Here is a 21108-nt window from a genome sequence, read left to right as displayed (position 1 = left end):
TATTGCCATTTTGGCTTGACCTTGATCTGTAAACAAGCGGAAAGCGAGTGTAATTTGCAAATGTATAATGGCCTGGTGTCCGTTTCCGCTACGTTTTTAATGGTACCTACTGTAGGTGAATATTGCACTGTTGCACTCAAGATTGAAGTAAAAGTTATTGTTTGGTAAACTTAGATATTACTAGTTCCCAAAGTTCCTATATACATACAAACTTTATAAAAACTATAAATTCTGAATTTAACAATCCAGTTTGCAGTCTTAATCATACAAGATTTTACATTCCATCTCTTACATGTTGACAAGATACTGTGTTTTGGTATATAAAAAAGACAATACTCAAATTTCTTAAAACCTACTTAGAGACATGATTCTTTGGTACACAACTATAAAACAATTATAGCCATTCAATAAGTATTTACCAACTCTTGATCAAATTAACTTATAAGAAAGTACTTCATCAAGTATTTCTCTACTCTCTTATTTTCTCTACCCTCTAATTGTAACTGTTTGCAGAAAGTTCTTCAAAAAGAAGTTAGGCCAATGAATGTCAATTATTGATCCTGATGTCTGTATAACATTTCAATCTTTTTCAAATCTAGAACTCTGACATATAGCTTTAGCAGCAATTTTCCTGCCAGTAGAGTTTGTGAGGTCACAAATCTGTAATATCTTCTCGTTACCAAACACTCCAGGGATACATTTCAAGATCTGACATAGCTGAAACAAATAAACAAAACATAAACACAACTGAAACAAATATACATAACATAAAAATGTCAGTTTATTTGCTTAGTTTTAACTCTTAAGTTGGTCATATCTCAGCGATAGGTCCACCTAACACGCTTTCTTAGATAATTAATCAGTAATTAACCAATTTCTGTGATAGTGACTGACTACAAATCCTATGAGACTTCTAAAATCAGAGGTGTGAGACACATGACCATTAGACTCACTAATCAAGAGAAATTTTGCTTTGCCTGATTACCAAACCAGTGAACGCTGTGCTCTCCGTATTAAGCTTATCAGCAAACTAGAATGTGATAAGGTCATGTTAATATATTCATACATACACAACACAACATATGAGTTAAGTTAATTGTAACATGCTTTATAAATAACAGTCTTTAACTGGGATAGCATAAAAATATCTGGAGTGCTATCTTCATTTCACATTTGATGTATTATGTAAACAATTGTGAGATATTTGTCTCTGTTTCAATAGAAAATATACTTGCTAACATAGGAAAACATTTTCTGAATTTTCATGTGTTTGAACCAGTGCTGAAAAATGGGCTTATCCACCCATATATGATAAATGTAAATAAAGGGGGACAAAACACTTATTTTCAATCATAACTCCTTACCATATTTGGAGGCATGAACTGTAGAATATATCTGGAATATTGTCCACATCTGATGGCTTCATCAATAAAACTGATAACAAAACTTGTCTTGGGACTCACATTTCCATCATGTACAATAGCATTCATCAGTCGGAATAAGTTCACTAAAATATATATACATTTCTAATTAGAGTTTTATATTAACAGTTTGTAAATAAGTGTACATTAAACTCGGTTAGTTTGTTATTTACTGTATATCAGACTTAGTCAGTTAGTTATTTACTGTATATCAGACTTAGTCAGTTTGTTATTTACTGTATATCAGACTTAGACAGTTTGTTATTTACTGTATATCAGACTTAGTCAGTTAGTTATTCACTGTATATCAGACTTAGTAAGTTTATTATTTATTGTATATCAGACAAGTCAGCTTGTTATTTACTGTATATGAGACTTAGTCAGTTTGTTATTTACAGTATATCAGACTTAGTCACTTTGTTATTTACTGTATATCAGACTTAATCAGTTTGTTATTTACTGTATATCAGACTTAATCAGTTTGTTATTTACTGTATATCAGACTTTGTCAGTTTGTCTTTCACTGTATATCAGACTTAGTCAGTTTGTTATTTACTGTATATCAGACTTAGTCAGTTTGTTATTTACTGTATATCAGACTTAGTCAGTTTGTTATTTACTGTATATCAGACTTAATCAGTTTGTTATTTACTGTATATCAGACTTAGTCAGTTTGTTATTTACTGTATATCAGACTTAGTCAGTTTGTTATTTAATGTATATCAGACTTAATCAGTTTGTTATTTACTGTATATTAGACTTAGCCAGTTAGTTATTTACTGTATATTAGACTCAGTCAGTTTGTTATTTACTGTATATCAGACTTAGTCAGTTTGTCATTTACTGTATATTAGACTTAGCCAGTTAGTTATTTACTGTATATTAGACTCAGTCAGTTTGTTATTTACTGTATATCAGACTTTGTAAATTAGTGTAGATCAGACTCAGTATGTAGATGGATATAAATCAAACATAATTGGTTTCAATCAAATGCAGCCTATTGGTTAATGAGAGAATGGAAAACATCTAACGGATTGGGAATATTTACATTTTATAGTGCATATAAACCAAATTGTGTTTGATTTTTGTTTACCTATCAAGAAACATGTGGTTTCTTGCTACTCCTGTCCTATCAAGAGAAGAAGTATATTCATATATATAAATCATTAAAGTTTGTATATCAGCTATTAAAGTACAAGTATGAACTTACATAGAGCTTTATTGAGGGGATCTTTTGTGTCAATAATAGGACTGGAATCACCATCCTCCTTCACATTGAGAAAATCTGAAAACCATCCAATATATAAATATATACATTTATACAAATATTTCATAGTTTTCTTCTTTTTTTCTTGTACAAAATATAAGTAACAAATTTTCAGTGATCAAAACGTAATCCCTAGAAATAACAGCAGTCAACTATGCATTTTTGTCAACAAATTTCTCAAACCAAACCTGAAATATGAAATCTATCAACAATTTACCAGGTGTTATGGTGAAATACTTGAATGGAAATGCAAAATGTAAAGAGCTAGACATGTTAGGTTTTTATAACAGCTTGTTTTAGTCTGTAAAGAAAACGATTCTAAAATTAACCCTTGGCCGAATGGATTTGCCCATGTGATCAGTGCAGACCAAGATCAGTCAGCATGCCAGCTATTCAGTCTGTACATATTCTGACATTTTACCAAAGATGGACGAATGGTTTTGTCCAAATTGAAAAATGGACAAGTTGATTAAAGATAAATAAAGTAGAAAGGGTTAAAATAAGACTGAAATATACATAAAAAGAATTTTATGATTAAATCAGCAAATAACCCAGCACTAAATAAACATACCAAAATTAAACCCCTCTGAATCTAGTGTAATCTGTGGCTCCATAGTTTTACTACGTTTCTGTGGGTGTGTATCATCCAGGTCATCAAGGTCAAATTCTTTACGTGACCTCTTTCTGCCTCGGCTATACATTGTGGATGTTTCTGCTACAATACAAATATGAACAGAAAACTTTAATTAACATATCACACCAGATATATCAATTATTCTTAGTTAAATCAATGACAAACTGCAGGTATCCCTACAGGGGACATATGACAACCCTGGCTTTACTGCTCCTGGTATTCCCAAGATGTCACTCTATGCATCAAATTTTAGCAGGATTTGCACATAGTTGTCAGAACAATCATCCTATTATGAATTATTCAATCTTAACAGTTTCTAAAAAAACAAATGTTCTCATATGTTTATACAAATACATGACAAAATTTGACAAGCAACTAAACACATACATGTAAGACAGAAATACCTAAACAAAATAACTGTAGCATATACTACATTATGAAAGTTTACCTTTTTGTGATGATTTAGCTGTCTGAGCTGATGTGACAGCCAGTACACAATATTTGGCTAGAGTGTAGCCTTTAGGGTCTGTAAGTTGGACATGTTTATCAGCTGAGAGAAGCAGACCGGGAATAGTGTGTAGAAGAAGACTAAGTGTTATATGCTCGAGATCCATGTGTGACACGGCAAGCACCAAGCTCAGATTCAAGCTCATATCCTCAACTCTGTAACTGTCCAGCATATGCTGTAATATATAAACATCACAGTGTACATATTATTTTCATAAAACAGTTCTGGAAAAAATTCCTTTCTACAACAATGAAAACTGATTATTTCTTTATTAAAAATCTAGACTCATGTTTCAGAATGTTAATAAGCGACAGATAAACAAAACTTTCTAACATATCATGTACAAGATGTCCAATTTACTATTATGTGTAATGAAATTTACAAACTTTTACAACTTTACATGTTTCACAAAATTCCTTGGTATATCAGCAAACCAGTGTAAACTTTACTCAACGTAACAAGTAAAAACACCAGTCTAAAGTTAACTTTAATACCAGCAAACCAGTCAAAACTTTTCTTACCATAACCAGTCTATCAGCAAACCAGTCTGACCCACACAGGTTTAAGATAACCTCTAGTGTTCTCAGACATTCCATATCCATCCAGCCCTTTGAGAACAGTCCTTTCATAGTCTTTGCCATAACTTCTGCTGGTAAAGTGTTTGCTGGGATATATTGAGGAGTGGGTGGACGCTTTGATGGTGGCAAAATCTCATGTATCATCTTCTGTACTATTAAATGCATCAGATGTGATCTGTTTAAAAAACAAGGTATAATATTAGAAATAATTTTACGATCTAGTACCATAATATAAACAGGAACCTTCATTTTACTTTAGATTAACAATCACTTCATTATGATTTTATGAAAGAATTCAATAGAATGATTCAAATCTACAGCAGGAACATCCTTCAGGGTAGTACTAAAAGAGTTCATTTCCCCTGCTTTTAAACAATATTATCCTTACATATTTCCCTACCTTCCAAAGTATTATTGTGGTGTTTTCAAAGTAGTATTGTGGTGTATTTCCCTACCTTTCAAAGTAGTATTGAGGTTTATTTCCAATATTGTGGTCTATTTCCCTACCTTTCTGGGAAGTATTGCAGTGTACTTCCCTACCTTTCAAATAATAATTGTGGTGAATTTTCCTACCTTTCAAAGAAGTATTTAGATGTACTTTCCTACCTTTCAAAGTAGTATTGTGGTGTAACTTGCTACCTTTCCAAGTAGTATTGTGGTGTACTACTTCCCTACTATTCAAAGTAGTATTGTGATTTATTTCCAGTATTGTGGTGTATTTTCCCAGTTTTTAAGTAGTATTGTGGTGTATTTCCCTACCTTTCTGAATAGTATTGTGGTGTATTTTCCCCTGTCAAAGGTTGTATCAACTGTTGTAGCATTGACAGTGGTTTAGTGCGGGCATCATCACTCAACATGTTAATATAACTACACAACCAGGCAGACACAACGATTGGTAAACATAACATGCGGTTCTTTACATAACCCAATATCATCTGTAATATAAAAATATCTTAGTACATGTTGAATAAACCAACAAAATCATGTCCATTTGTTTGTACCTTAAATCATTTATAAAAAACATAAATAATTTTCTCCTTTATTTAAGTGCAAATAACCTTTTTTCCAAATGAAGTAACTTTTATATAAGAAATGTAAATTAACATCACAAAATATTATCTTGACAAAGTCTTGATAAACTGGCAAATATAAGTCAAGAATGAGATCAGAAAGACAGTGAAATTACAAAAATGCATTCACACACACAAACTTACCTTTATACTATCTGATGCTATAGAACCATGTTCCCAGGCAAACAGAACCTCTTGTATCGCCCATGGTATATTTGTACAAATCTCATGCCATTTTGGTGCTCTGAAATAAAATTAAACATTGCTGATGCCACTGGACCCTGCCTTGTCAACATTTTTTATGCATATCTGAATTAGACCTTTGAAACACTTAAATGAGCCACTTTTTTAAAATGGCAATTCTGTAAATATCAGCCTTTTTTTATTAAGATTAATGATAAAACTGTTACTAACAGGGTAGTTAACCCTATAGAACACATGAACTAAGTCATTGTAGCTTTCAGTCATACACAAATCACAACCACAACACCAGTTTTAGTTCAACTTTCTTAACATCTGAAAACTGAACTAGTACTCTTGTCAAAAAACAACAGTAAAAATCAATAAATTTTCTTTCCATTCCACAGTTTTTAAGAGCCGAATGAGAGTGTTTAATTCAAACATTTTAAACATAGTTGAATATAACAAGTTACCTACCCCTGTGAGAGATCTGTCCCCTGTGTAAGAGCATTGAGGAGGAAATCCACTTTTGCTGTATCAACAGGCATACTGTTATCTACAGATTTATACTTGCCATCTTCTGGGAAACATTTGAGTGCCCACTGTACAAAAAATGTATCCATACACTCTGCACTTGACATAATCATCTACAATATAAGGAAAATATAGGATGAGCAACACAGAAATATGTCAAATCCTTATCAACATATTCAGCTATTGAATCAGGCATTGAGAATAAGTACTAAATGCTGATAAGATGTTCAGAGGGCTCTCACATATCAAATATTAAGTAAACATTTTAGAATATGAACTTCCTACAATAGTTAGCAAGTGAAACTAGTGGACAATGATGATGGAATATATGTAAATAATATACAAAAGTATTAGCCCACCCAGCTCACCCAAAGCTGACCATCCTTTTTACAATTACAATCTGAGAAATCTCTCACACAAAATAACTATCTTGAAATTTAAAAAAAAACAGGCACACTTTTTACCAGGAAGATTTGCACAAAAATTATACAAATATTTACAAAGAAGCACTTGATAACACTACAAAATACCTTAGAAATACCTTTCTACTGTAAGCATTCTTTACAAATAGTTAAATCTGAAAATAGCTTACCTCTGTACCATACACCTGTGTTATATGACATAACATAAGAAATGAGATGTCAAACAGCCACGCCCTAAACTGTGATGCCTTGCCCCCTTCACCTGGACTCTGTCGGGCAAACTCACTGATCCTGTACAGACAAGATTACAAGGTTAGTTAACAAAACACTAGTGAAATGAATGATATCTCTGTTTTCAATTAACAAAATTGAGTACTAGAAAATTTATACATCTATACTTGCCTAATAAAGTAGATAAATTAGAGGAGTTCCCAACTTTGCAGGAGATTTACTAGAATAAATCAATTTCATGCTGAAGTTCGAGATGCCCAAATTATCTAGAAATAGCAGTTTAGCATATAAAAGAAAGGAACATACTTGATTAGTTTGAAGCAGAAGATTTGAAGTTTTCCAGTAGCAGCGGCTGCCGCCAGGATCAAACCAAAGTTCTTGCCAGATAACATGTGATGTAACACCCCAAACAAGGATTCCTGGTTCTTTGAATAGTCTGCATCTAATGTCTGAATGATGAAAAAATAATTTATTATGTAATACAGTATTAACATGTTATATGCATGAATCATTATTAAATATGAGTCTGGACAAATGTCTTAAAGTTTGAAATCTATATTTTATTTCAAAATTACATGTCGTTTCTCTATGATAATGAAGACTTTAAATCTTTTTCACACATTCCTATTTCTGAGCTATGTTGCTAATATCTCAAAACAATTATTGATAAAACAAAATCTATATGCTAAATATTAAAACTTTTTTATTGATAATGATATTTAAAACCATACAAGCTGAATTAATACATGTATATCAACTTTTAATTAACATTTTACCTACTTCATCTAAACAATTGCCACATTTTTATCACATGTGACCATACAAAGAAAGTCCAGAATTTGTATGCACAAATATACATGTATATACAAAAATTTTGCAACATTTATTGCATATTTGTATAATTGTAGTATTTCCATACAAAAAACAATGAAATGGTTCGGAATGAACAAAATCATTAGTCAAAATAACATACTTTATACATATTATATATATTGTGACATAGTTAACCAGAGTAAGGATGAACGAGGAGGAATGAAATTATTTACCCAAACAAAAGTGATATATGCCCGATTTAGTGAAAAAAGGATTCATATGGTACTGAATAGATCTGGACTTGAACCAAGATTGGAGGAGCCCCTAGTCTGATTATTATATCACATTTCAGATCAACATATTTAGAGAGGGAGGTAATATGTTAATAATGTAAATGTATAAATCAAGCACAAACATTACCTTAAGTATACTATTGAAGGTTGTTTCTGCCCTAATAATTAAAGCAGCACATGTCTGCTGGTCATTGGGTCGTGGCTTCTGGGAATCTCTATTTCTATAAAAGAAAAACTGTTCATATTGATTTTATGCATGATAATATATAATGTACAATGTAATATAATTAGTATAATGTAAAAACACGTTATCATATTTCAAGTGTTCAGTAATCTTGAATTATTGTTGTATAAAAGAATCACAAGAATGATTTTTTTACTCCTTTCATTCTTTTTTTTTTTTAAAGTTCATCAACATGTGTTTCCTTTTATAAAATATTCTGAACTTCTATGTGTTGATTTTTTCATCAAGACCACAGGGTGTGATAAAGTACATGTTAATATTGAGAAAAGTCTATCACTGGTATCTTACCTTTTTACTTGTATATGCTTCTGCTGAGATTCAGAAATTAGATTGATCTTCGAACATTCCCCAAGCAAGAAAAACAATAAATCACAACTGTAATGAATAAAACAATCAATTTTATAAAAATATATCCTAAATAGATTTCCAATAGTTTTCACTATTATGCTCTAAATATTAATGTAATATTTATGTAAATCTTAAAGAAATACAACATGTAATATATTTTTTGGTTGGAATGTAAGTCACTGCACCACCATACAAGTCCTATGGCAATTCCAAGCTTCATTTGTAATGGATAACATTAATTACGAGTCCTTTTTTATTTCAGGCACAAGCCAGCCTACTATAAACTGGCTTAAAAGCTTCCTCAAAGCCTTAGAATCCATAACAGACGGAGAGGGTCAAATGATAAATGACCAAAATGCTGTAAAGCACACTAATGATAGCATTACACTATAGACATGTCAATGAAAAAACGACTCTATTTTACAGTAAACCATTTTTATTTTTGACATATGAGAAATAGAATATTATATTCATGAAGCTTCAATACATGTACTAAATTCATTGAACTTGTTGAATAAAATAATAATATGTTAGACAGATTCTCGCATAATATGATTTTATTCAACAATAAATTTAGTATTGAATGAACCTCTTAACTTTTTAAAATGTCTTATATATTCTAACTAAAAACATAACAAAATATTTCATTTTTTTTAATTATTAACATGTCAATGAAAATGCTAAAGTTATCATGGTTTGTTTACTTGTATTGTATTATTTTTTCTTAAATAAACTGGCCTTAAACGTGGTTCCAAAAAAAAAAATTCAAAAAAAAAAAATTTAGTATTGCATCTACAATCATTCAATTTTCTCTCTATGTAATATAATTACTTGTGTTTGATATCAGCTAGATCCAGCATGTTGGAACTGTAGAGTAACTTGTTAAAGCCTTCCTCTAAATCTGAGCTAAAATCTCGACTTGGCTGTTGTTGTTGTATCTTCTGTAATATCTGCGGCATCTAGTTTAAAAATAAACATTATATCATGTAAATAAACATTATATCATGTAAATATATGAAAATAAACTGTATATCATGTAAATATATGAAAATAAACTTTATATCATGTAAAATTATGAAAATAAACTGTATATCATGTAAATATATGAAAATAAACTTTATACAGTGAAAGTTGAGAAAACCGGACGCTGAGAAAATCGGAACTCTCTAAATACCGGACAATTAATTCAGTCCCAAATTTTTCCTTCGATAAACTATTCTATTAAACATTGACAATACCGGAATCTGTAAAAACCGAATATCGGACGGTTGATAGGGGACCATGAAGTCAATTATATAGATAATTACCTTGACAATACCGGACGGCGGAGGTGTGAATAACCTTGTGTACTTGTCAATTGGTTGTGTCTAAAATGCTAACTTAGCGGTAATGGGACACTGATTGTCTGATTTGTTTATTATGTCCGTTTTCACAGTTTGAGTTATTGTAAGGCATAGATGTTACCGTTTTATATTAATGCTAAAATGTACGAGGAATTGGTAAGTTAAAATCAGTATGAATAAAAAATTGAGTACTTTTAAGTTTTATACTGCGTTGCTTTTGTATCTTCATTTCCCAAAATATAAATGCAACGGAAAAGACATTTATCGGCGCCAAGTTCAATTCCATCGCCAAAAAGAATTCGCCGATAGTTTTCTATAAGTGACTAAGTTGAATTAATTAAAGACAGAGAAACTTTGCCAAACCTTTAAATAAGGCATCGGCAATATTTACAGTGGAAGGGGGCATTATTAAAAATAAACAAAGTAAACTATGTTCGTTAAATCATTATCCAGTACCCAAATGTAAACAAGTGCGGATATAATAGGACTGTATCTTAATGAGGTAACTGCTGTTCGTTTTAAATCAAAAATTTATTGTAATTAGATGCAATAAAGTGACAAAAATAAATAAAACATGTTACTTTGTAATTTATCATTTCTTTAGCAATTTACGTACATATGATCATGAAAATGCAAATATACAGCATCCGTTGTAAGTCAGTGCTCGGTACACAGGATTCAAAGGGACATTGAGAAAACCGGACCGCTGAGAAAACCGGACAAAACCCTCGGTCCGAAAGCCGTCCGGTTTTCTCAACTTTCACTGTATCATGTAAATATATCATGTAAATATACGAAAATAAACTTTATATCATGTAAATGTATGAAAATAAACTTTATATCATGTAAATATATGAAAATAAACTTTATATCATGTAAAATTATGAAAATAAACTTTATGTAATGTAAATGTATGAAAATAAACATTATATCATGTAAATCAATAAGGCTAAAATTCATATCAAGTATATCAACAATAAAAATTAATTAAATTGTGTAAATCAATGAAATATAAATTTAATATTTAAATATTACTACTCATAATGTAATCAATAAGAAACAAGCAAGACTCATTATCATTATTCTATTGAGTTTTAACTATATTTAAATTACAAAATTGCCTATGACTTCAATTGATCACAGTTGAGCCACAGTATTCTGAAGGTCCTTGGATTGAGTTAAGGTCAGGCTGCAAAATTTTCTACTCATGTGGCACATGTAATGTAAAGTCATTAATAATTTAAAAATTACAATGCTTTTACATACATATACAAGGCTGATGGATAAATTCGCAGAATTGTATTATTTCTGAAACATTAAAAGAAAAACTAACAAATAAATAACACCACGAGATACCTTTACTCTTGACTGACAAAAAGCCAAATAAATCAATGAGATATATTGAACAATAAAGTTTACATGCAAAATCAAAAGTCCCAGGACAGTGGTTGCTATAGACATGGTGTATTCATAGGAAAAATTTGATATATATTCGGCAATATGGAAATGCAATTAAAAACATTTTGGTTTACCTCTATTCGAGTTTTCATGTAATTCAATAAAGTAATTTGGTTTTTAGAGGATAATTCCGCGAATTTATCAATCTTTTACCCCCCCCCCCCTATATTCATAATGTGAAGACATTAAAAGAGTCTTGTTCCAGTACTGATGGGTTTCAGGTCGTTGTGCAAATTTATCTTCCATCCACTAAGGGGCATGTGGTCATTTTACAAGTTTTACTGAGCAGCTTTTGTCTGATTAATTGTATTTGATGTTCTTTTTGTCTATTTTTGTTAAAGTTAGTCAACAGACTTTAGCCCATATACATTTTCTCTTACCTTGAGGAATGAGAAAGCTAACCATCTGTACTGTTCTTGACTTTCCCCAGACTTCAGATCTATTAAACCCATGAAACATGCACGAAACAGCTCACAAAATAAATATGGCCGCTGAAGTTTCTTATAAAGAAAAATAAAAAATAGCATGTTTTATATAAATATACATGTACAATAAACAACATATGAAGTTGATGATGACCTGAAAGGTTTCAGGATCAAGAAAAAGGTTTTAACAGAATAATGCTTATTGTAAATAAAATACGATACAAGCCACCATCATTTTGCTGAAAACCTCCAGATCAGCCAAAATATTTCAAGAAAATCAAACTTGAGAAAAATGTACTTACATTTAAAGAAAAGTAAAATGATACAAGATTCAAGTAATATTTTACATGTTTTGTACGACAAATGACTTATTTTAGCATTTCTGGAACTGTCCATAACCAAGTTAGGTATATCAAGATAAAAATATATAGATAGACCAAATACACCAACAGTATAGAGCCTGGTAAGACTGCATGGATATATATAAAAAGTGGCCTGGTTCTATACCAGGGCATGTTTTTTTTCCCCTTCTATAACAGGGGTTGATGTTCAGCCCCTTTACAATTCAAAATTGCGCTTTTTTTTCACAAAGCGGCTGAAAGAAATTCACAATTTCAAAAGATATTTCACAAAATATCGGGACCTTGGGGTCTCCAAAATTTATTTTCAGCCTTCAGGTTAAACTTAATTTTTGTCAATTCCAAATATGTAAATAATTTCAATCGAGTAAACAAAATGAACACGCCCAGGCCCCTTCACAATTTTGACAAAAAATGCCCTGTATACTGGTGACAATTGTTAATCACTTTTTGCAAAAACGCTAATTAAAACCACAAAATTGACACAATTATTTGCCTGAAAGTAATGAAAAGCTATAGTGCAGTTATTGTATAACAAAATCTATAAAATATAAAATACAAGTCAACTATACCATTAGTTTTTCTAATACAAATAGTTGTTCAACAAATGGCTGCATGTCACTTGTAGGATTTAGGACAGCTTCTAATGCTACCATGGTAACAATTGTAGGACAAATTGGCAGGTGTCCAACATCTAATAGTGTGTCTGGTGGCATTACTGTACTCTTTATACTGAAAAATATTTCATTGTTTTATTATCAAATTATTTTTTTATGGCATCACTTTAAACAAGAAAAGTACAAAAATGTATATATCAACATGTTGAATTAAGCACATTTTAACTTAAGCCAAGGACCATGATATATGTTGTATTACTATCAAAACATTTCTCATTAACTTTCCATCACGTATTTAACACAGTCATGTTTGCCAATATATTAATCTACCAATATAAAATACTTCAATCTTTTTATAGTTGTGTGTTCAAAACAATAACATGTCAACTTTCCACCTTAAATAACTGGGGAAGAGCTAAGGCATGAGCCGGCACCCGAGGTAAACCATAAATCATCAGTATGCTAGCTGGATAGTTTCCTCACATGAAAGTCTCTTGTAGGATTCAAACCTACTGCATTGACAGACAAGTGATTCTTAGACAGTGACCTTGACAACTCAGTCATGGAAGCCCCCTCAGAACGACATAAAACAATAATACAGTAAAACATTATCTTTCATACTTTTTAAGGAAATTTAAGTTGGAGACATCTTGTCGTACATCTTCTGATATGGCATCTTGGGGAATTTGTGACAATGTTCCGCGTACATTTAACTCTGTCTGTTCCATGTCACAGAACACCTCTACAACATACAATATACATACAGAAATATACTGTCAATCAATATACTGTCAACCAATATTATTATTTTATGCATGCCCTTAACCTATCCCTCAAATTTTGTTTGAAATAATCTGGGTTGATATATCAGTATTAGTATCAGATTGTCCCGTAACATGTTACAGGGATTTAACCCGACTTCTGGGTAATAATGAAAACCCCATTATACTTACTGGGAAATAATAAACATGAATAAAGGTTAGCAACATCTATCAGATATAAAAACCTATGAAAGACAAGTCTGGTGTCTATCATCTAATTATGTTATTTCTATACATTTCACTATGGAAATAAGAATGTTAGCATAGCTATTACAGGGCCGGCAAAATCAATTGTCCGAGTTGCCCGAGTCGTAAAATTGTAGGTCCGGGCAAGTAAAATTCTGCAGTTTACTTGTCCGTGGACAAGTAAATTTGGGCGGCTAAAAGAGGAATTCTGAAGAAAAAAATCTAGTTCTTTTTATAATAGATCTAAATCAGAAGGAAAATCACACATTTAATACGAAAACTAGCGTGTGAAGTGTGGTGTCATTCATGAGGGCATTCCGTGCATATTAGGGTGTTACTTTTTTAAGTGTTTACGTAAATAGCGACCAAGCAGGCTTGGGGTTTTCCTTACGTCATGCAGTTACTGCATGCACGCGGCAATTAACTAATTATTGAGGGTACATGTTTGTTTTGGTTTATGTCTGCCGACTTAGCCTCTGCAATCAAATATTTTCGGTAGCAACTGGGTTCTGCCATAAAATTGAATTGGAAGCTGTGGTCTTTTCAAGCCCATTTATTGTTTAGATAGTAGACACAGCATCAATCCCGCAACAATTGTCTTTGAAATACCGCTGTGTTATTTATGAAAATGTAGCTTTTCCAGGTCATTCGGGAATATTTACGCTCATATCGGCAATTTGACTGCTTGAATTTATGTGGACAAAGTCATTTTATAATTTATTTAATGTAAAGATTTCTTGTGAAAATGCCTTTGTTTTTGAATGTCTAATACTGGTGTTAATTAGGGCTGTGCATTGCCATTTTTTTCTGTCACGATGCATATCACGATACTTGCATTTCCAAACGATGCGATTCACGATATATATTGCATACTTTGATAATGTGCGATGCATATTGCGATTCTTATGTTGCGATGCAATACGTATCACAATACTGACTTTCAGACTTTATCTATATAAAAAACTTGGTCATTTGTTCACAGCATAAATACGAATGTAAAATAAAACTATTACAATAACAAAACAATAAACTCTTCGACTTGTTATTATAACTTATTTTCAAGTTTTGATCTTTCAACAATATTACTTATTACTTAAGGATTTTTACTTTATTCTTAAGGATTTTTAATAATACCATAACTATTAGTGTATTGCGATACTTTGCCGCTATATCGATGCATCAGGTGGTGAAATATGTATTGCATCCTGATATATTGGAATTTATAAATTCATTACGATGCATACATCGAGGACAGGGCTGATCGCGATGTATCGATGCATCGATGAATCGTTACACCTCTAGTGTTAATGTATACATGTCAGTTTCATCGTCGCCGATGGTAATGATGTCAAAATTTTCACAATTCATCTGCTGCAACCAAGCGTATATACGTATTTGATATAACATTCTGTGGCAATCATAATTATATCGTTAAAAAGAGCCAGATGTCATCAATTTGACAAATCTAACTCAAGAGTACATATTATTTTTTAACAGGATTCAAATGAATATTATATAGATGAATAGAATAAGGAGTGAATAAATAAGAAATGGTACCAGAGTGCAAAAAAATGAAGACAATATTTTAAAGCAATTTGGGTGCACGGAAAACTGAAAAAGTGCTGGCAAAAGACCAATGCTCCTTCCAGTAAAATATACACAATTTGTCCATCACTGTCGTCCTACTTTAATCTACTGCCGTTAACATTTTATAAATATATTATATTATAATCATAATATATTATATTATTAAACATATGGCATAGAAAGTTGAAAGAAAGTTCATAATCATATTGCTCTTCTTTATTGACATTTGCAGTAAATATTAAATATAAATACGGACAAGTGAACATTGAGTACGGACAAGTAAATTTCTTAGGTTACTTGTCCGTGGACAAGTACAATTTTCTACGATTTTGCCGGCCCTGGCTATTATTATTCTAAGACAAACCTGTTTCTTCACTCTGTGCTATATAAAGCAGTCCATTGACTGTGTAACTGTCTGTAATGGCATCAGCTGCAAGTGCTGCAGCATGGAGGACATTCTGGTACTCAGTCTGACGAGATTCCTGATACTGTTGTACACACTTCAACATGACCTTCAGTAGCCAGTGTACTAATGCCTGTAGAGTCTGACATAATGTGACGCCACCTTCTGACACTGAACTGTAGCTATATACAGTAACATATATGTACATTAAAACTTACCACAACTTTATATACCAAAACTAAAAGGTTTCAATGTTAAGCTTAATCTTTAATTGATATTGAGTCATGTTAACAACAGAATGTAGAATCTTTTCTTCCCAATTCTTGTAAAATGTTCCTTCTTTGTTGTAAAAGTAATTGCAATAAACATTACAGCATACCCTAAAGTAAAACAAGTTCAATATGTACACAATATATGTATTTAAAATGTACACAAGTTTTATTCTTTTCTTAGATTATTTTTGCCTTATTCTTAGACTACTATTCTACTTATCAATAAATTATTTCTGTATGAAATAAATTTAAGTAGAAATGACAGCAAATCAATTACAGTGTTCAAAGTATAATGAAAATATAATGTACTATTACAATGCTTACCTCATATGAAGAGAAAAGTGTTTGGCCATCTCAATCAGGGCCAGTAAACAGTGTGGCTTATTATAATCATCATAGCTGTAGATATATTTGAATGCTGCAACACTTGGTATCAACTACAACACATATAAAAAGTACTTATATAAATCAAATTTGTATAAAACATCTTCAACGGTTTAATTTATACATTTATCATCTGGTCTTGGGGTTGGGATGGGAGTTTTTATAGTTGATTTTGTATGTAAAAAGTATAAATATATTAAACTATTTAAAGCTTCTATTTACAAGCTTTTTCATCAAAAGTAATTAACAGTCTAGAAAGAGAAAAGAAACATGGCAATGCCATGAAACCAGGTTTTCAATTATCACCATTGTAGATAAATATGTTGTAGTTGAAATACAAATACAAGCAACAAATTGTAACTATGTGCAATGTAAATCATGAATAATGTAGGAGGAATTGCACACAGAAGAAGAATTCACTATATATTCTGTATAAGGAAAAAAAACAAAGGGCCATAATTAGGTCAAAAATTATCCAATCACAAAACCCCGACAATATGCGCCAGGGCACTTGATGACAAAGCTTCTGTGAAAGTTTGAACAAAATCCGTTGAGAAATGTAGGAGGAGTTGCGTACAGAAGAAATTGTTCACTATATATTCTGTATAAGGAAAAAAAACAAAGGGCCATAATTAGGTCAAATATTATCTAATCACAAAACCCCGACAATATGCGCCAGGGCACTTGATAACAAAGCTTCTGTGAAAGTTTGGTCAAAATCCTTTGAGAAATGTAGGAGGAGTTGCGCACAGATGAAATTGTTCACTATATATTCTGTATAAGGAAAAAAAACAAAGGGCCATAATTAGGTCAAATATTATACAATCACAAAACCCTGACAATATGCCCCAGGGCACTTGATGACAAAGCTTCTGTGAAAGTTTGGTAAAAATCGTTAAGAAATGTAGGAGTTGCGCACAGAAGAAATTGTTCACTATATATTCTATATAAGGAAAAAAACAAAGGGCCATAATTAGGTCAAACATTATCCAATCACAAAACCCCAACAATATGGGCCAGGGCACTTGATGACAAAGGTTCTGTGAAAGTTTGGTCAAAATACGTTGAGAAATGTAGGAGGAGTTGCGCACAGAAGAAATTGTTTACGCCCGCCCGCCGACATACCTCAATCTAATAACCAGTTTTTTCCTTCGGAAAACCTGGTTAAAAATTAACACTGATAAAGAACACCTTTATTTTATTTCAGCTCTAACTTATAACAGAATGCTGCTTTTTGAATAACCTGAAAAGTTTGTTTTTTTCTTGACATACCACTCCCCAGTACTGGTATCATTTGGTTGTTCATACTTTATATACATGTACCTGCCAAAAGAGGTCATTTCACAGAAATTTTGCATTCTTGCTTACTTGTAATCATTAATAAAAACTTAATCAAAATCAACCACATAGCAATGCACAAAACTTGATTCTAGCGACTTAATTGATCTCTCATCTATGTGTGAATTAGAAAGATAAAAAAATGAAGAACTATTAAATTAACAAACCTTGGTGAAAACAGCATGCTTGACATATGACAATATCAGGCTATTTGGGTGGGCTCCCACCAATGCTTGTTGTAGAAGCAACACTAAAATGATAAAAAAATAAAAATAAAAGAATTAAATTATCAAAATAGGCTAACAAGTGTGTACAATGAGCTCAAACTCTTGTATTTCATTGGCTTAAGTCAAACACTAGTTCTTGTAATAGAGACATCAAGTGACAATAACTGAAAATGGGAGATATTAAATGATGGCCCTGAAGTCGCTCACCTGTATATAGGCCCCTGGAGCGGGGCCAGTTTAAACCCCAGGGATTTTATTTGAACAAACTTGGTAGACACCCATTAGAAAATGTTTCATGCTAAACATCTAAGGTCTAGCTGGTCAAGTTTTTTCTTTACACATATAGTTAAAAACAATGACACACCTGGGGCAGGGCCAGTTTTGACCCAAGGGCTTTTATTTGAACAATCCTTGTAGACACTTACTAGAAAATGTTTCCTGCTTAATATCTAAACTCTAGCTATTCGGGTTTTTTCAAAGAAGATTTTTAAGTTTTTGCTATACACATATAAGGAAAATCAATGTCCCCCGGGCGGGTCCAATTTTGACCCCAGGGCTTTTATTTGAACAAACTTTGTAGACACTCACTAGAAGATGCTTCGTGCTTAATATCTTAACTCTAGCTATTTGAGTTTTTTCAAAGATTTTTAAAGTTTTTGTTATACACATAAAAGGAAAATGAATGACCCCTGGGTGGGGCCAATTTTGACCCCAGGGCTTTTATTACAATAAACTTGGTAGACACTCACTAGAAGATGTTTCATGCTTAGTATCTAAACTCTAGCTATTTGGTTTTTTTCAAAGAAGATTTTTTAAGTTTTTCCTATACACATATAAGGCAAATCAATGATCCCCGGGGTGGGGCCAATTTTGACCCCAGGGCTCTTATTTGAACAAACTTGGTAGACATCCATAAGAACATGTTTCATGCTAAATATCTTAGCTCTAGCTCTTTGGGTTCTTAAAAAGAAGATTTTTTAAGTTTTTACTATATGCCCCTGGGGCGGGGCCAATTTTGACCCCAGGGCTTTTATTTGAACAAACTTGGTAGACACCCATTAGGGGATGTTTCATGCTAAATATCTTAGCTCTAGGTCTTTTGGTTCTTTAAAAGAAGATTTTTAAAGTTTTTACTATATGCATATAGGGAAAATCAATGACCCCTGGGGCGGGGCCAATTTTGACCCCAGGGCTTTTATTTGAACAAACTTGGTAGACACCCATTAGGGGATGTTTCATGCTAAATATCTTAGCTCTAGGTCTTTGGGTTCCTTAAAAGAAGATTTTTTAAGTTTTTTATTTTATGCATATAGGGAAAATCAATGACCCCCTGGGGCGGGGCCAATTTTGACCCCAGGGCTTTTATTTGAACAAACTTGGTAGACACTCACTAGAAGATGTTTCATGCCAAATATCTAAGCTCTAGCTCTTTGGGTTTTTTAGAAGAAGATATTTAAAGTTTTTTCTTTTGGTTGCCATGGCAACCAGAGTTCTGCATGGAATTAAATTCTTTGAACAATTTTCAAAGGTGACCACCAAAGGAACATTCCTGTGAAGTTTGGATGAAATTGGCTTAGTGGTTTATGAGGAGATGTCATTTAAAGTAAAAGTTTACGGACGACGGCCGGACGCCGGACGAAAAGTGATCACAAAAGCTCACCCTGTCACTTTGTGACAGGTGAGCTAAAAAGCTAAAAGTGACCAAGAGTACTCTACTGAAAGCGCATGCATCACCCGAGTATCCAAGTATATATCTAATAAATAATATTGGCAAATTGCCTCAAAGGCAGGCTGTGTTTTGACTTTTAAAATAATTTCTTGACATGAAGTTTTTTAGTGCCTTAACCCATTACTTCATAAATATTTTGTGAAAAATGGCTGTTTTCATTGAAAAGTCTCCTGTTACAAGTTCAAATTGCTATAATACTATAAAAACTGCTTCAACACTAATCAAACTTGGCACAAATGTTGACTGGACCATTGCCCTTGCAACAACATGCTCAAGCTTAAATTTTCTGTTACCATGGCAACGAGGGGACATCTAAAAATTGCCAAAAATCACTATTTTGCGTTGATTTTTTCCATCAAAATTGATTTGAAAGTGCTGCAACTTCTCAATGGATTGAGATAGAGTCAAATGCTTTTCAGCGTTGCTTACGCGTTACCTTATGATCAATCTGGGGTCATTTATAGCCTCTCATAGGTCCAAAGTTTTCTTGGCGATGAGGGGACTCCCACCCCTTCAAACACCCCAAACAGAAGGGGCACTACCCTTCTGGCAACCCCTGATGTATCTTTTGGTTGGGGGGGGGGGGGGGGGGGCCGCGCCGAAAAAGTGGTAACTTTTTTTAACAACATTTTTCAAACAAAAACAAGTGTTTGGGGCCTAAATAAGGCATTTTTTCACCATTTGAGACTACGAAAAGGGAGGGGGGGGGGGGTAAAAAAGGCGTTAAAAGGCGTGTATATCGCGTAATGGGTTAATGTGCCTCATTTGATAAAAAAAGGATATCAGTTACAGGGCATGGCGTCTGAGGATGAGGCGGTTTCAGCTATTTAAGCCCCCTCCCTTGTGGATCCATGTATGCATATCCTTAACATCTTACCATGTTGGGAAAATGTGGTAAAAAGAACAAAATAAATAGTTTATATATACAGACATACCAGCAATTTCCTTAGTATCAGCTCCAGGTTGGGCTGTACCAATCAGCTTTTTTAGGTGGATGCCCCATTGTATTTCATTCCATCGTTCGCGCCATGCTCTCATTAACAACCCCTTCACTTTCTGTACTAAAACGTTATCTTGCCTGCCCGACTGTCCACTTCCCGAATCCATTGTTCACTCTGGGCCCGAATAGGTTCGAGTACGAACTAAGAAACCGGGAAAAGGGCCACTCCACAAATTTATTATTCGCTATCTTATGTCAAACTAATTGTATCCGTACAATGTATTAAATTGAGTGTTCAATATATGTATCGATGTAATATTCAAATAATAAAAGCGAGAAAATCAGAATAATTAGCAAAATAAGTGATCTGTGTTCCCCAAACGCTTGCATACGATTGAACAACAATAAATCTTGACCTAGCAGGTTAAACACTACCAGATTTATTTCCTGTAGTACCGTATGGTACTGGTTACGGG

At 32.6% G+C, this 21108-nt stretch overlaps 1 protein-coding gene across 1 annotated transcript; it reads right to left on the bottom strand.

Moving 5' to 3' along the window:
• Positions 1 to 220: 220 nt before the first annotated feature.
• Positions 221 to 21022, bottom strand: LOC132732166 (mediator of RNA polymerase II transcription subunit 24-like). Its single transcript, XM_060718534.1, has 21 exons — positions 20628 to 21022; positions 17904 to 17986; positions 16339 to 16451; positions 15704 to 15924; positions 13367 to 13487; positions 12701 to 12860; positions 11725 to 11844; positions 9375 to 9502; positions 8484 to 8570; positions 8079 to 8172; positions 7152 to 7294; positions 6785 to 6905; positions 6136 to 6305; positions 5623 to 5722; positions 5168 to 5343; positions 4352 to 4583; positions 3771 to 4005; positions 3260 to 3403; positions 2632 to 2706; positions 1365 to 1507; positions 221 to 717 (listed from the first exon to the last, which is right to left on the bottom strand). Exons 1-21 carry the CDS (start codon positions 20797 to 20799, stop codon positions 580 to 582), a joined length of 2976 nt encoding a protein of 991 aa, XP_060574517.1. The 5' UTR covers positions 20800 to 21022; the 3' UTR covers positions 221 to 579.
• Between the last annotated feature and the right edge of the window lie 86 nt (positions 21023 to 21108).

Source organism: Ruditapes philippinarum, unplaced genomic scaffold, assembly GCF_026571515.1.
Source record: "Ruditapes philippinarum isolate M1 unplaced genomic scaffold, ASM2657151v2 ctg543_1_1_1_1, whole genome shotgun sequence".
NCBI classification, from domain to species: Eukaryota; Metazoa; Mollusca; class Bivalvia; order Venerida; family Veneridae; genus Ruditapes; species Ruditapes philippinarum.
This window is presented reverse-complemented; position numbering and strand designations above follow the sequence as displayed.